The sequence below is a fragment of the Pseudopodoces humilis genome, chromosome 1 (genome assembly GCF_049639895.1).
Source record: "Pseudopodoces humilis isolate 2021_Gansu_Grassland_sample_001 chromosome 1, ASM4963989v1, whole genome shotgun sequence".
Taxonomy (NCBI): domain Eukaryota; kingdom Metazoa; phylum Chordata; class Aves; order Passeriformes; family Paridae; genus Pseudopodoces; species Pseudopodoces humilis.
The window spans coordinates 38578584-38596630 of NC_142200.1; the positions used below are offsets into that span (position 1 = coordinate 38578584).

General features: G+C 34.2%; 1 protein-coding gene across 1 annotated transcript in view; it reads right to left on the reverse strand.

The window, feature by feature from the left end:
- The window catches only part of RP1 (RP1 axonemal microtubule associated), a 204109-nt gene that overhangs the window by 107618 nt on the left and 78444 nt on the right, over positions 1 to 18047 (reverse strand). Inside the window, exons 20-26 of the mRNA XM_088065349.1 lie at positions 13508 to 13710; positions 10107 to 10196; positions 7971 to 8103; positions 7591 to 7739; positions 5160 to 5314; positions 2759 to 2817; positions 2395 to 2436 (exon numbers count right to left, since the gene is read on the reverse strand). Of these exons, the coding sequence (XP_087921475.1) occupies positions 2395 to 2436; positions 2759 to 2817; positions 5160 to 5314; positions 7591 to 7739; positions 7971 to 8103; positions 10107 to 10196; positions 13508 to 13710 (831 nt within the window). The remainder of the gene's footprint in view (positions 1 to 2394; positions 2437 to 2758; positions 2818 to 5159; positions 5315 to 7590; positions 7740 to 7970; positions 8104 to 10106; positions 10197 to 13507; positions 13711 to 18047) is intronic.

The following is an 18047-nucleotide window of genomic DNA, read 5'->3' on the forward strand; positions in this document are numbered from 1 at the left end:
TAAAGATTTCTTCCAACCCAAACTATTCTACAATTCCATAAAGGAAGTGAATCACCCAATTTTCATTAAGAATTGTCAGACTCCAGCTTGTAAGAAACTCTTTTGTGCCTCTGAAAATCTCCATCTTCACAACTTTCTCTATAGACTCACTTTCTTGATAAAAGAATCATAGCACCAGAAAACAAAAGGATAAATATCAATTAGAAGAGTGAAAAGCCTCTACATTGTGGAAACAAAGAGCATAAGGCAAGGGCTCCCTGCCCCATAGAAAAAGAGCTTGTTTATAGAAAACTCAGCCTTTTCAATTTTCAAACAATATATTGTTAATTTCCTAAAGACAAAGTTCCTTTGAATCATTTGACTGGAAAATAAGGACAATTCCATTTACAAGAGCTTACGAAGAATGGTGCAGACAAAGAGCAAAATATGACCCACTACTTCTCCTAAAATTTCAAATATCATTCAGAAACAAACACTCATTTTAAAGTAGGTAAAATGTATTTTCTTTTTGACGTGTTCATTGATTAATTGTGCCTCAAGTGGCTTTGATGGCCCTTTCTATTGTACTACCCTCTCAAAGCCTGTCTTTTGTTAAGCAATGGGGTTCTGAAATGATGCAGTTGCTGCTATTGAGGCTCTATTTTCTAGCTAGTTCAGCTCCTACCTCCCAAGTATAAGCTTATTATCTGTAAATTATTCTGCACACAACTACCTCTCTGAAGGTAAATTAGAGAATCAAATTTCCCCAAAAAACATCATCAAAAAGAGTTCTATTTTGAACTCCTCTATATTGACTTTGAGGCTTGTTCCTCTTTTATGGAAGTAGAAAAGACTTGTGTTTGAAAGACAATATGGGTATAGGAAAAGAGTCCTTAAATTTCTAATCTCTCTGATGCCAGAAATCCTTATTGCATTGTATTGCATGCTTTCAAATAGAAAAGGGAAACAGTAAGAATTACAAAAACACAATTCTTGTTGGCATAAAAAGCTGGATTGTTCTGATGAGGTAGAGTACCAATAGTTCCTTAATGATCGAAGAGGAGCACACTTTGAGAGGAAAAGAATATAGATAATGGTGTTAAGACATAACTTTCCTTTAGCATACATAGAGGAAAGATGCAATTTATCTCCTGGGGTTCTGGGGACATCAGAATGCTATCTTACCACAGATGACTGTCTAGACTTTTATTTTTTTTTATTTTCTATATTATTAGAAACATTACAATACATTAGAAAGTTCTGCTTCCTAGAAAAACAGCTCTGCTTTTTTTAAATATAAGTGATACAGAAAAAAAAATGCAATATATTTGAAAGCTTATGGGAAAAAAAAGGACAGTAAACAAGCTCTCAGGTCAACCACTAAACCAGGAATTGGAACAATCCCTCTAGGTGTAGGATACAATTTCAAGTCTCTTTCCCACTGATCCATGTTTTACTGGGTGTCCCAAACCAGAAGCTATTTGTTGCATACACTTTTGACTGCCTTACTCTGATTGAGACTTTTGCACAGCTTAAATGACACAGCCCAGAGACTCAGCTGTAGGTGCAGAAAGGACTAAGCAGACCAATTTGAATTCTGGAAAGGAGGATCTCTCAGGGCAGGGAGGTGCAAAAGCGAAGTGTGCGGAGCAGATAAAGCACAAAGAGTGATGAACAGAGAGCAAATTACTGCCTGTTGAAAAAAACATAGAAAGCAAGGACAAAGATACTTCTGACTCAAAAGAAAGCCTATAACAGTGTGGATTTTAATAAATTTTCTAAAACAACTGGGCAAAAATTTTATCGTCAACGACTTGCAATAGGAACAAGGTTTAGGACAAGGTAATTGGTTCTTCATGGATATTCTGACTGATAAAACAGATTTTGAATAACCATTTTCAAACTTTCTCACAATGTCGCCTAGATCGTTGTTCAACCTACAGCATGAAGCACTTCTCACAGCTGAGAAATTCTAATGTGTTATTAAGAAATTAAATTTAATCTGCTCTGGTTACCAGGACAGAAACGTCAACCTGAACAAATATGAAGTCACAAGTAAAACAGAAAGTGAAAATCTATTGTTGAGAACAAAACTATAGATAGGACTGGGAAAAAAATCATGTTTTAAAATGTTAACTATAAAAATCTGAAATTTACATAGATCACCAATAAGTACTAGAAAAATAGGAATTTTTTAAAGAAGCAGAAAGAAAAATGACAGAATAAAAAGGAAGCATAAACAAAGTTATTTATTTTTTAAATTAAAATGTGACGTTCAGAGTTTACTGAAATGTTCAAATAGTGTGCTATAATTAATGTTTTAAAATAAATACAAATGGCAACAAATGTGTAAAGCAATTAGTTCTGAAGCAGAAACATTCTTCATTAAAATCAGAAAACAAGAGCAGCATTTACCATTTGCTTCTTGCATTTTCAGCTGCTGATTTTTTTCAAACTCTGTCAAAAAGCAAAAAAAAAAAATCCATTAATAAAGGATTTATCTTTTAACATTATAGAAAAGATTTGAAAAAAGTGATCAAAAAGACATTCAGTTTTTCTAGTCAATGCAAGAAAATTCTCTCTCATTCTTTCCCTCATTAGTTTCTCACTATCACCTATAGCAATTATATAAACTGTGTTTCTCTCCCAGAAATATAGCAAAGCAAGCTACAAAATTGTTAACTCTGATATTTACAGTGCAAAATCTGCCCAGATTTCTTCAGAGGAAAAGGATTACTAATGACAGTTCTTACTTTCATAAAGTTACAATAAATCTTACCTTGAGGGTACAGCTCAATTTCTGAATGGATTTTACCTTGAGACATAAATGGAAGCCACCTAAGAATAAGAAAGAAAATAAGAAAGCAGTAGGAATCAATTTTTATTTATATTGCCAAATAACTGAATGGTCCGTGTCTGATTTTCATACTGAATACACCTAACAGCAAAGGGTCTCTACTCCTAAAATTTTAGTATTTGATTTATGTTAAAGTAGGAATTATTTGACTCAATGAAGAAACTTCTTTTGTGCAAAAGTAAGAGGTATAGAGGTGTAAGATGTATGTAGGTGATGCACTTGTATCAGCTTAAGAGACTCATATGGCACTACTGTACTTGTTTCTATAGCTTAACAGAAGAATATAGCACAGGACATTTTTTTCAGTACTGTGGATTGAGATGCAAGTATAATTTGTATGTATCTATTGCAATATTTCTTAAAACTACAGTTCAGTGTAAAATAAAAAAAGATAGAGCCAAACATTTCTCTTTCTTATTCCTCCTATAAACTGAGGACAGGTAAATGAGTCTAAAAAAGGACAAATAAAGGAAAACATTCTTAAGGTTTCCTAGTAATGTTGCTCTAGGCTATGTATAATTTTGAAAACTTTTCATTCAGAACATGGATTACCAACACTTTTATTTCCTCTGCCCTGGCAAAAAAATCAGCTCTTTTTTTTTTACCAGAAAAGAAATGCAACAATCTTCTGGGCTTTAGTCTTTATTTCCTCAGTCTACTTCCATGGACTCTCCAGGAATGACCTAAATCATTCAGTCTCCTATGAAGCCTGTTGGGATTCCAGTACAAGCTGGGCAAGGAAAGTCCAGACCAACTTACAAATGTTCCTATTTTTTGTCTTTAAAACATTACTTGGCCAACTCGTATATGAGCTGATCCCTAAGAAATAAATTTTCTCTTACTAAATTACTTATTTCTATCACTTCTGCTAAAAACTGATGGCACAGGTATCTTCTGAAATCCCAGATGCTAAAAGGTATCAGTAACTAGTAAATACTGTATAACTGAAATCGAGTAGAAACTATTAGACATTCAGAAAGTAATATCAGGTTTTCAAGACAGATAAAATGCTTATGCTCCCTTGGCTAAATGAGAAGAAACAGAACTTTTTTCATGTCCTAGATCAGAAAATAGCTATGTAAAATAAAATAAATGTGAGGCTGAATATTACTGAATTAGATTTTGAAGAGCAAAAACCTCCCTCCTTGAATAGAGCACATTTTGGCAAACATAGAAGCTACACCTGATCCCCACCACTGACTTATTTTAATCCCTTTTCAGCAGAAGGGTTTCCTTATAGAGAAGTTAGACATTAAAATAGAAACACTTGTTTCTTTTAACACTCTCTATCATAGAATGATAAACAGCTGGTGTTAGTTATTACAGAATAATACAGAAAAGTGCCCTGCCTAAGCCATGTTGCTCACTAGAGATAGCTATGACACAAAGAAAATTTCACCTATATTTTTTTAGAAAGGTAGCAAATACAGCTAGCAGCAGCAGCTGGTCCACAACCAAATCTACTCAGAGAAATCCTCAGTCTTTTACTACTATTTATAAGCATCTTACTAGCTGAAAAAAAATCTTAGATTTAGAGACTCAATCAAGGTGAGAAAACATCTTTATTCCTGTTTTTGAGGATGTGACACCAAGAATTGCAAGAAGCTTCCAAGGTTATGGAACATATTCATTAAAATCCTGACAAAATAACTAAGCAACATGCATTAATTAAATATGATTAATTAAATATTATTTATTCTACTGCCTTGTCACATAGTCATATTGTCTCTCTTCACTTTCTTTATTTCACTTGACTCATGCATATACCCACAAGACTGTAAACTGAAAACTCCAAACATGGGATTACCACTTTTTTCTAAAATATGCAAAATGAAGTATTTTTCTATTGACTTTTAAGATGCTCATTTAATAACTGAAACAGAACATCTGCAAAATAGTTCTGAGAATCATATTTGTCTGGCCATGCTGTAAAGAGAATGAAATGCTAGTTTTGGATGGAAAATCTGTGTTTTTTTCACATTTAGAAATACACTTAATTTAGAACATTTCAGGTTCTTTATCTTTCCTTAGTGAAAGGTAAATCACGCTCACAGCACTGAGCTGTACTACTTATCCTGTAGGATAAGGCTGTACTCTAAAATCTAGGAACACAGACTCGATATAAGTGTTCAAACTTTGCTACAGACCATACAGAACATCAATTCAAGCAATCTGTTCTGGAACAACATATTTTGTGGATTTTATAAAACTGTGAAATAATAAAAAATGTCTTTGCCTGGAAAACTCACATTTAATACATCAATTGACATAATACTTTTAGTGATACACATTGAAAAATATTTAATATTGTTGTTAAAACTACCTTTCACAATTGAAAACATATTCTGAGTTGTTCTCGGCTTCTCTGACAATGACTTTATCACAATACCAATGTTGGGACTTGCTACTGGCCTCACAGCGCAACAGCACCTTCTGCAGCTTCCCAAGAGATACAGCTTCCACTTCAAAAACACTGACCTGGAGACAGAGGAGACAGTACTCTGCAATTTGCTACAAATAAGGCAGTCCAAAAACTGAAGTGTGTTAAAAGCCTGATCAACTCCCACAATGTACAAAGATTTCAATCTGTTTTAACGACAGCTGGCCTGTATTCAAAGAGTTTGGCTCTGAAGAGTTAAATGTCTTTTGATGAAGTGTCACAGTAAATAAGAAAACACAGTCAAAATCAGGATGAAGTAATAATCTCAGATAAATTGGGCTTTTACAGCCATCATCCAAAATGCTGCACACAGCCCTTTAGCATGGTTTGAAAACCTTGCCTTTTACATTTCTCTAGGTAAGAAAAACATAAAGCTGTTATTTCCTTTGTTGATATTACATTAAAACAGACCTTCTCATCATTTTCTTTTTTTGGTTTCACCTCCTCTACTTACATTTTATTCTACTGAAAGAAACTGAAATCTGACATGCCATTTTCCCCTTGTTATTCATCTAGGCTTGTGCTTATAGTTGGAAAAGATTGTTTTCATAGAAGCATGAAGCTGATCAGGTTCAGGTTGATAATTTTCTGTCCCAGGAAAAAGCATCAGCTTTCTGTCTCTAAACGTAATGGTCCAGATCATTCTTCTCAGTAAAAAGAAAATGAAGGAAAGAAATACACTAGAAAATTCATATCTGTAAAGCTCTCAGTCCTCAGCAAATGGCAGAATTGAGACTGCCTGTGCAAGATTACTTATCCCTTGTGTATTGATAATATATGATCACAAGCTATTCTCTCTGAAAGATTCCTGCCTCAAAGTGTGCTCAGGAGGATGACAGATTTTCAGTATCTCTTTTTATCTTCATTATCTTTATGACTCTATGCATTATTTACTGCAACTACCCAAAGAGCTCAGTGAAACAGAACTGATTTCCCCAGTGACTTCACCTTTGCACATCTCCCATAGCACCCTGGTTTTCTGCAACTGCTTAATCTCTTTCTTGAAAGACCATCTGCATAATATTTCAATTTACCTACATAGTTAAAGCACAGAGTTTACTGCCAAAAGCTGTCAAAGATGCAAAGTGGTGTGGGTGCTCATCTGAGAAACAGAGGGGTTAATTTACTGAAATATTTAACATTTCAAAGAGCTTACTAGGTGCAGAGCAGAATTCTATTTGAACTCAGTTACAGCTATGGTTGCTCAGAAAAGCTAAACTGGTTATGCAGCAATACATAAGCATGAAAAACGTGGTCACTCAGGAAAGTTTTAATTTAAGCAATTTGCCCATTATAATGCAGAATGTCATGGCAGGGATGAAATCAAGTTGTTCAAGTCAGCATTCCACTATCCCTATACAAATGATATATCCCAGTCCCTGCTCTGCTGCTCCAAACAATCTACTGTCTTATTCACGCATTTCCATAACAAAGTGCACTTTGAACCATTCCCCTTAGCCCCAGAGTAAATAATATGCTGAACTGACTATCAATCAGGCTAAAATAATGCCCCCCAGAAAATTCCACTTAAATTCTACATTTTAATTTGAATAGAACTTTATCTCTCATACATTAGTAACAGCATAACATATTTATATTTTAGAACAGTATAGATTAATTTAAAGTTTCCCAGTAGGTTATGGCTAGCTTTAGCATTTTAGGTACTGCTTTTCATTTTGCAATTAAGTGTTCAACTAGCAGCTTGATACCACTGGTTACACATACAAGTGTTAATCCTCAATAGATCACAAAGGAAGAAACAGGCTCAAAAGAAGGTCACAAGAAGACTAGTGGCAGAGTTTACATTAAATTCAGTAGCTCCTGAAATTCAACCATATTGCTGAAAATCAGGATGATGTATATTTTACTTTTGGAAGAGCTTGAAGGTAATAAACTGAGAGAAAAATTACTTTAAGTCTCTCCTGTATTAATCACAATACTTTACTATTATACATTAAAAGAAATACAAAACAAACAGACCTACTAAGATCTGAAATCATGGAACAATTTCTTTATACTCATTTGGAGACAACTATAACTCATCATACTTTGAAAGGAAATATTTTAAATTCATAAGCAGCTTTTCTCACCATCTGAGGGTAGGCCCTCAAATAATTTCCCTTTTCCTGCCTATGTTTTCACTCATCCTATTAATCCCTGGGTCAGTAGAAATATATTTTCCTTAGTTCTTAAAAGTTATTTGGATAAACTTATGTGGTTTGCTTTATTATTGTTATTATTAGGAACCTGTATAAACCGTATACAGTTACTTAGCTATATTCATAAGGCTAAGAAAATTGCTTTTCAGACTTACCATTCCTCTCTGAAAAACTGGTACACCAGTTTTATGCAGAAGTCTTAGACCAGAATCCCCTCTTTTTCCATAGATACACAAATAAACTGCAGAATCTGTACCAGCTTGCTCCAAGTCACCAGTGTGGACATAAACATGGTATAAAACAACTTCCAAAAATAACCAAAAGAAAAAAATGCAAGTTACGTGTAATCACAATTAATTTTACCCACTATTACAGCTTAATGATGACAGTAAGTCTGATATGCAATTAATTTTCTGGAAGATACTCTCCAGAAATCAGTCAAACTATTTGCATTTAAGATTGCTAGGACCACAATTTGGTTGGCATTAATACTGAAAACCAGGTAACCAATATATAAATAAGTGTACACACATACTTGGATAGATAGGTTTTCCAGCTTCCACTACTGGAAGTTCATACAGAAATTCTCTATCATCACGATTCTTTGATAACCATGTGTTTGCTGGAAAATTCAATGTTTTCTTGCTCTTTAGATGTTGCAATATCACCTGAAGGAGAAGCAATTTCAACTGTGACTCAGTTCCAGTGCTTTGCTTCTCAACAGCAAAACATATAATTTTTTTTTATTTTTTTTTTTTACAACTCAGAAGACAGTAACACAATCAGTAAATATGACATACAAAATTGCAGCTTGAAAATATTTTTATTTTGGCCACTACTGTGCAACAAACAAATCTGTAGTTGAAATTTGTGGGTTTGCCATTTGAAATGTCACCAAGTCTGGTTTCAGTGGGTAAACCATCTCTATGTAACACTGCCTGGAGGACTGATGACTGAAAACCTTCTGGTAGATGCTGTTACATGACACTGAGCTTTTGTAAGATGTAGAAAGATGGACACAGATTTTTTTATTTTAGAATGAAAACAGGATGAAACTCATCATCTACATCCTTCTGAAATTTGACAATTAGAGGATACAATGGAATCTTAAATCAATTTATATTATCTTAGGCTCTTCTACAGCAAAACAAAAAACAACCTGTGTACCAGCACCACCTCTATATTCTTAAGATGGTTAGAATTCCAATTTCTAGAGTTATTTCCTGCTGTACAGTAAGATAGCTGCCTTGTTTACTATAATTACAGCACTCTTTATTCTCTTTTATGAAAGCAGTTTTTGTAGGTCTTGAATTACAATACTTACTACAGGGTTTTTCCAGAGGTTTTTGACTAGAAAAAGGAAATCATAAATTATCTTTCTGCAGTTGTAGTTTTGAGTGTGTATATAATATGCATAAGCCTTGCAAACAAAATTATAACAACGATTACTCACATCCAAATTCTAACACTTAGGGAATCAGGGCAATAGATGTCTTTATCTGACTTTTCCAATAAAATATTATTTAAAGTAAAGTGAATACTGTTTGCAACACCAAAACATGTATTTATTCTAACATGAAATACTTAGGCAGCACTGATTCCTAATCTCTAATATTTATTGGCAGAGCCCCCCCTGCTGATTCATAATAGTTGCATGTATTAACTACTTTTTCAGAAAAACACAGCTTCCAACATGATTCATTTCTTGATGTGAAATGAAGTTTTTGAAATCCCTGGCTTACCCTATGAAATTTGGAACAAAATGTTAAAGAAATATTTTCTAACCATCAGGCTGGAAAGTGAGATTCCTGCAATCATTTGAGCAACTAAAATATTTATACTCACATTCAGTTTTACTACAGTCTCAGTTAAAACCTTTGGGTTAATGTAAAATCCAATATTATTGCCTACTTTTGATTGTCTAAATCAAACTTTTTAAGATTACTCAAATGAAAAAGAATAAACTTGTCTCCTTTACAAATTCAGTATAAGAAACAGACAAAGAATTCTTATTCCAGTTCTGAAATAAATTTTACATGAGTGTCAGTGTTAGCAAGCATTTAGAACAAATTTATTATGGTGAAAATCCCTAAATATCAAAAGAAAAACAGAATTAAAACAAAACAAAAAAGAAGAATTAATTCACCAAATAAATAAAAAAAAAAAAAGGCAGCTTTCTTTTCCCTGAAAATATTCATAATTATGAGGAATGGTGGGGCCTATTATAACTTACTTCGTTTACCTTTCAGCAAATTTTTTTCATTCCTTGCAAGTTGTTGTCATGGAATGATTGTTGCTCCATCATTTTCAAATTTTCAGAGCTGGAATTTAAAGCTGGAATCTCCCTAACACACACTGAAGAGTACAGAAATACCAAAGAGTATGGCAAATTTTCAAAAAGCAAAACTTGGTCAAACACATCATTACAATAAAATTGCTGTCTGAAGGAATTAGGAATAATTGCAAAATAATCCTGCATATTTTCATCCCTTAGGAGATTAACTATATCAGTGTTTTTGCCATCTCTAAAGCAATCCTAGAATACAAATCAGTAAGAACTTATCCAAACCAGCATTTACTGATTCATAAACCTATGTCTTTATGAAAAGATGGGCCTTTAGTTCATGTAAAAATTAATAAAATGGGAACAAAATCACCATAAAAGTCTCACCCTTTGTAAGTTCCACTCGGGTTGTTCATTTGGTAATCCACCAAGTTCAATTCTTATCTTGTAGATATTCCCAATATTGTTCATTTTAACCTGAATAAAGTTAGAATAGTACAATATATTACTACATAAAATTACACCTTTATCTTTTCAATAGATTCTAAATTTATCTGAACCATTGTAGTATCTGAGTGCTCAGGAACAAAACATGATATTTGATTGTAGATTTGAAGTTACAGAATTCAGAGAGAACACTGCTTCTCTTTTGACTAAGCAGATTACTGTATGATCCCCAGGTTGACCAAATTACAGCCTAGTGGAATCACATTTCTTGCCAGGAGAAGATTTGGCAGGTATTTGAACTCTTCCAAGTTTCAGGAGTAAAAAAAGTTGGTGAGGGTTGTTCGTAAGAGCAATGAGCAATACAAAATTACATCCTCTGACTACGAGTCACAAATCTTTCATAATTCTGCACAGTTAGATGACCACAAACTCTAATATATCAACATGAAGGGTATGAAATTTTGGAGACCTTAAAGAATAGCTCCCAAAAGCTGACAACATCTACAAAACTTCAGAAGTCACTGATGCCATCTTTGCCTTCTGACTATGATTTGCATTCATGTGCACTTTCAAGCATTATGTGTGCTCTTACTTGTAAAAACTATTCTATGCAACCTATCTTCAAAACTTTAAATGAACCCTCACTTATCTAGGGTTCATCTAAAGTTTAACCACTATTTAAAGTAAGCATAAATAATTTTAGGTCATATGTAATGTACCTTTAGGAAAGGAAATGTGTTATTATGCTATTTCTCAAATAATAACTGTGTTCATAAAAGGTTGGTAACAGCCTATTCCTTTTCACCATTTACATCCAAAAAGCTATTTCAATTGTACAAAAATTATTTTTGTACTTTTTTTGTATTATTTTTCTCATAGAAACACCTACTAGTATATTATCCACTCATACTTTACCTTTATTAACAAAAGCACTCTTCTCACTTTAGACATCAGAATTACCTCATTTCCTGTATCAGCTTTTATATCTTTTTGCAAGAAAATTTTATGTTATAGTCACAGCATTGCCACGCTTTAGCTAAAGAAAAAACTTTCACTCTGAATTTCCTGAACACTGAAATACAGATTGAATGGTTGTTTGAGACAGAATCTGCGGCTTTCACACATGTTATTTGTATTGGCATAGTTGTTACATCAACCTGAATTCCATTAACCAAATAAACGTGAACACCAGGCTTGCAACACTGATGTGACATTTTAGTTTCTTTCTTTTCCATTGGCTTAAGAAAATAGTTTTGCTTTGCTCTGCTGAGTCATATCCTTGCTTATGCTGCATAATATTCCCCTCTAAGAGTAGTTCTACTGGAGGTAACCTGGAGACTTGGGGATTAATACAGCAGTAAAGTATGGGACTAAATCAGCTTGAATGCAGAACAAAACCCCTGTTGTCTTTCCCGCCATTTCACAAACGAACTAACCTACTTCTCAAGTAGTATGGGATATGGTCTTCACATTCACAGAGCTGGTGTTCCCTGCACATATAGGGCTACTGTGTCTATTCTGTTTATTCCAATAAATCCCTCTTCAGACATTTAGTTAACAAAGAAAAAAGGTTGCATGAATTTCATGTATCAACACAAAACAAAATGTAGTAGACTAAGTCAGAATGCAAGAGTGTTTTCTACCTAAAACAAGCATAGGTCTTCCAGAAGAAACGCTCTGGTAGTCTTGATTTTTCTCATGCACCATCTCTAGAATGATTAAACAGGTAATGAAAACTCACATGGGTGAGTCATATGAAATCATATTAAATGGTTTTCAATTCTTAAGTTGGTTCTACTCGAATTTTTCATAGTTGCACATGTTACTGATAAATGAAAGGTTAAAGAACTTCAAACTGATTCCTAATTTCTGGATTATTACAGCGTTTCAGAAGCCACTTTCTTCCTAAAACTCCTGTCCAGAGCTATGATTAAACAGATTGCTTTAAAAATAAAATTTGGTATCCTCTGTTCTAGAATATATCAGTGAAAACACAGATGCTCAAAGACAGAAATGGTAAGAAGAAGGTATAACATTTTTTTATGTCTTAAATTCCTACTGTCATTTCAAGACCTATCCTGTTAAACAAGTACAGGATAAAGTTTAAAGTGAAAAGGAGGAGAAGGAGCCCTTACTCATTGCTTTTCCTTTGTGGATTTATCCACTGCAGATTAAAGAGCCAAAAGCACTTCAGTGGCATTTGCTGTTTCATGCCTGAAAGCATTAGTGTCAATGTGATGTAAAAAATCCTAGTAGTAGCCCCAGGTGCTGAGAGAAAGATCCTGCTCTCACACAAGATCAATATCTGCAGCACACAGCCATAATGGGCCACATCCATTGTAGAGAAGAAAAACTGGTCCATCTCTTCTGAACATATGAATTAACTTTGCAAACATGCCATTTTCCATCACTTATAAATTATTTACTAATTAGGAGAACAGGATTCCCTGTCGATCATAATCTATAGCCTATATGCTTAGAAAATTAACATTATAGTAGGTTATCTCCCTGCCTATGCCCTATTCATAGACAGTATTATTATTATTATTATTATTAATATCATTGACAGTAGCAATCTTGGATTGTGCTAAGATTGCATTAGAAGAGTTCATGAGTCCAGAAAAAAATCATGAATCATATAACTTGTGCTTTAGCTACTGAAGACAGCAGTGTTAGATGCATCTCAAACAGAGAATTAAGAAAAACAGAAATCTTATCTCCTTTGGTAATTTCCTCTTAGCCTACCTGGACATTATTCCCTTATTAAAATAGAGGTGGGGTTATTCTTAAATAAAAGCAGAAACCCTGTGTTTTCACAACATGGTAGCACATAGATTTAATTGGACTTTTAGTTATTTCACAGGTAAACATTTCTGGAATTTTGGTCACTTATAATATGGCAGCTCTAAAATGGGTTTTCTTCTTTAATTGAACAACTTCCATAGCATACATTTTATAGTATGCTTTGAAAACTGAATGCTGGAAAATTTAATTGCTAAAGATCCCTAAACAATATGCAAGTCTTTTATCAGACATGGTTTGTTTCAGAATGAATAGTTTTTAACGCTAGTCTCAAATCAATAGCCTTAAAGAAATCAATTTACTTCTGCGGTTGTGCCATTTGGTCTTCTCCTCTTGAGGGAGGAGGTCTAAAAGAAAGATTATATCTTTTGTTGCTTACTATAAATAACAAGCTGATTTAACACAGAATTCATGGAGATTAGATACAGATTAATTTTATGCAGTAAACACAGGAAAAAACCCATTTCTTCTTTTCACATGACAGGATAATCCTTGGAAAGATACCTACTAAAATAATGTTCTTAGCCTTCATTAGCTACCTGAAATTCATCTTCCTGCCTGGGAAAAAACATCTGCTTCCTGTTGTCCTTGCCAAGAGTTATTGGTCCAGTTAATCCTCTGTCTCCATATATCCAAAGAGCAACGCTTGCTTCAGTTCCTGCATTTCCTGTCAGTATTGACACTTTCCATTCATCATCTGAAGGAAGGGGACACTCACCACCTTGGGGATTTCTCATTTCCTCTGTGAAATGCAGAACGTTAGTGGAAGATGAAAATTGACATGAAACTGCCAGCTGCTGTTGTAACTTCAGCACATAAGGAGGCCATAACAGCAGGGAGGTCATATTTTTTCATGGCAAGTGAGATAGTCTGAAAAGATTGATTTATGTTTCTTGTCTAGACCAAAATGTACTGATTAGTTGAGCTACAAGAATCAGCTGGAAAAGAACAAGTTATCTCTCACTCGTGCTATCATCATATTCTTTGTACGTATTCTGGAGCAGACTAAGGATGCTATGGTGCAGAACTTTGACCATTAAATTGACATTTCTGGTTCCTTAGTCTGACATTTAGAAACAAGTAGAATTTCTCCTCTAATGCCGTGTGTTGGGACATTGTTAGCAGGCTCACGTGTCTGGGAATACAATTTTCATTTCAAATTAAAATAAAAAAAAAATCAGGGAATTAACATTCTTCAATTTAAATATCAACTAAATACTGCAAAAAACAAACAAACAAAAAAACCCCAAAAATCACCTCAATATAGCCTTGCCCAACAGTACTTATGCAGTGCCATTTGGATCAAGGCATGCTCTGTATGAATGAGACAATAGCAACACAGTTGCACTTTGTGAATAAATTTCACAGCTCTAATGGCTGAGCAAATATGATTTTGTAAAACACAGGCTTCACTTTAGAACAGCACCTAGTGATCTTCCATCTACCCTTAAGAGAAATACACATATATGCAGAGACGTCAAATGACACCTCTGCACAGGAGATATCAAAAAAAACAGACTCTATTAGGGTAAAGGAATTAAATTTTGTGTAATTTAACCAAAGTGAAATTTACAAACATCAGATGTCTGCAACACTGCTTTTCAATAATGGGAACACTGACCATAGAACTCTCTCCAAAAGAGGGAATTGTTGCTGCCAGAAATTTATAGTCTGTTCTGACACAAGAAGCAGTTACAAGTCCCAAATTTGAAAAGATGAACCTACACATTGCCAATATACAGTGTCCTCCAGGGATTCCCAAATTTTTCACATTAGAACTTTCCATGTGACTACAAGAAGAATTTTTAATATGCCACCAACATGAATTTGTTGAGGAATTCCCAATGAATCACTGTGGATGTTTCTGCTGCAAAAGATATATAGTGGTATTACAGTCTTTTCCTTTTTTATTTGCTTGATTAAAATATTGTATTGGGTTTCTCTGGATGCCCTTACATCAAAGGAAATAAAAACCAAACACCCAAACAAACAAAATCAAACCAAAACTAGATGGTGATGCAAAAGATAACACCACCAGCAGCAGTTTTTTCTTAAAAGTTGTACTCAAAAGGAATTATACAGCTGGTTGGATCATCAGGTTATCCTATACTTAAATCAACATGGTAACTAAAGCACCAAAACTGAATTATGATCCACTAGCATTGATCTCTTAACTGGTGTGAAATATTCACACAAGGAATTGCAAAGGACTTACAATCCAGTACAAAGTTTTATAATAAATAAGGACTGACTTCTGGAATCACAGGAAATTTAACACTGGTAAAGATTATAACATTTGGTTAATCAATTATTTAAGAAATTCAGAACTGGAGTAGCATGACTTTTACAGCAGTGCCTCTAACAGTAGTAGTATGACTTTGGAATGGTCATAGTGATTTAGAATAGGCATTACTGTCATAATAATGGCTGGTTTTATTGTATTCCTCGTCATGACTGAGAGCAAGTTATTCTGAAAGGAAAAAGAAAAACCACACCCCAAAAATAAAGCAACAGGCAAACATTTAGAGTTTACCTGCCTAATAATTTAATTACACTTGTCTTTCAGTGCCTGAAAGAACTATAACAAAGTAATTGCTTTGGTATGATAAATATTTTTGAGAACTTGCCTATACAATTTTCTGCAACTGTAGTTACCTAACTTCTCACCTGTAACTTTGAAAACTAGAGTTCCTTCCAGCTATCTAAAACCACAACTTTTTTACTGCAAAGTGATTAAAATGTTCATAAAATGCAAAGATACTCAAGAAACATAAGGAATCCCATGCTGCTTCTTGTGCTTAGGACAAGAATTCCACTCTTGGGCAGTTGCAACCCAAAACAGTTACTGCACCTCTTGGAACAATTATAATGCACAAACAATTCACAGACTTGGAATGCTTTGTGCCTCGTAAATTCCTGGCTCTTGTTACAAATCTTGGAAATCAGTAGCATTGATTTGCTACAGGCTAAAAATATTCCAGTCTGAAAAGAGGATTTGATGGTTGCCCTGCATTACTCATGGGATTTTACACAATTCATGATACCATGCTGTAAATCTACTGTGACAAAAATTAATTCTAATAGGCCTGCATGAGAATGATGAAGTCAGAACCTTTCCCACAATTTCACAGAAATAACTTTTTTTTCAATTTACTTACTTATCCTAAATGCAACAGAAAAAGAAAAAGATATTGTCTCAGAAGACCATATGATTGAGTGACACTTTTAAAATGAACTATCAGGAAAACTAATCTCTGGAGCAGAAGTTTGTGCAATAAAGTTGATGTATTTTTATTACACCTGTGTATGTCATCATTTCCAGTGTTATCTGAGGTGGAAATGAGATCACATTTTTATTTGTATCTTATAAGTAAAATACATTAAAAAATTAATAGCAACTAATAATACCAGACATACAGGAAAAGAATGTGGAGGATATAGAGGGCATTTCTCAGAGATACACTTAGTTAATACCAAACCACAGAGGTGTTCTCAAGGTCACAGGCTGCATTTGTGTCATGGAAACTAATGATGTCTGAGCTTTTAAGTGGAAGCTGGGACCTGACATCATCTCTGTACAGTGAAAGAAGTTTCTTGAGGAGCACTGCAATGGGAAAAGTCCCAAAAGCTGTAGCATGGCTTTCAGTTTAATGTATCCTAAATCAATTATTATTTGTGAAAACAAAAACCAAAACACATCTACCAGACACAGGCATAAAAGTGAGGGTCTGGTCAGTCTAAGAGCTATCTGATCTGAGTTTGCCTGCTAAGCTTACTGCTGGATTGTACACTCAGTACAAGCATCACCCTTTTCCAAATATTAACTGGAAGTGAAAAATAGAAAATGACAATTTAGTGAATATCTGTTTAAAACTTAAGGCTCACCTGTACATGTCATATGTTGAGTGAAAAGTATATAACTAAAAAACGATCATTTTATTTGAAAGACAGAGTAGCTTTGATATTTCTATTCATTTTCCATAAGCAGAATCTATATTTATGAGTGCCAGAAAAACTACTTAAAAAGTGCTATAGACTCTATGTAACCAATTTCACGGCAGATATTGCTTCTATAAAAAGGTCCTTTGTATCCAACCCTAAAAACATCCAGCTTCTTTGGAAACAGGGCTGATGGCTTGTGCATTGTTGCCATGGGTTTCAGACACAGCATATCTGCTGACAACCCACCATACTTTGGGAAGGTGTTCTGACACAATGATACAAGGTTAAGTCTGATAGATCAGAAATTGGGTGTTTTGAGCTAAAAATGGAAAAAAGAATTAAGTATTTATACTGATTCACACCTATGCTTGAAATTTAACTAGAATACTTTGGCTGAATTGAATTTAATTAAAATCCTGCCTGATACTTCCCATTATACCCTATGAACAAGGGTGCCAAATGTGATGTCTTGGTCACACAGCCAAACTTTTCATTTACACTTTGAAACAGTCTGAGGATCACGTTTGAAATCAAATCAGCAACCCACCTGAATTGTTTGCTACATAAATGCCTTTGAGAATACCTGTAATTGAGTAAGCATGTCTCTCATACTGGAAGTTGCAATATGATCTTGTCTTTAAAGCCCTTGTAAAGTATCAGACATTTTTCCACCCTGTGAATGTGCCTCCATGTGCTGTTTGCAGCTCAGTAGTTTCCATTTACCCCACCTGCTTTTCATGGTGATATGACATGATTCAGACTGTCAGGGTGTTTGGATAGATTGAAATAAGAGATGCAGGAAGCAAACATGATCATCCCCACTATTTAAGAGACATATCAGTCCCTGTTTTGTTTCGTTATCTTAGCTTGATTACTAGGACTCTGAATATTCCAAAAATTCTTGGTTTAGACCATTTATGCAATTTCTTTAGCTAAAGATAAAACATTTTATTCTAGAAAAAAAGCCTACTAGACCATGACTCCAGAAGCATGACCAGAACATTATCTACTCCTACTTCCCAAAACATAGGTATAGATGTAGCATGCAGTGCATCAAAACCTTCCTCTTTCTTCCAGTAAACCATAAAGCTGAAAACATGAGTGTGAGAGCATAAAAGGGAAATACTCCATTCTTTC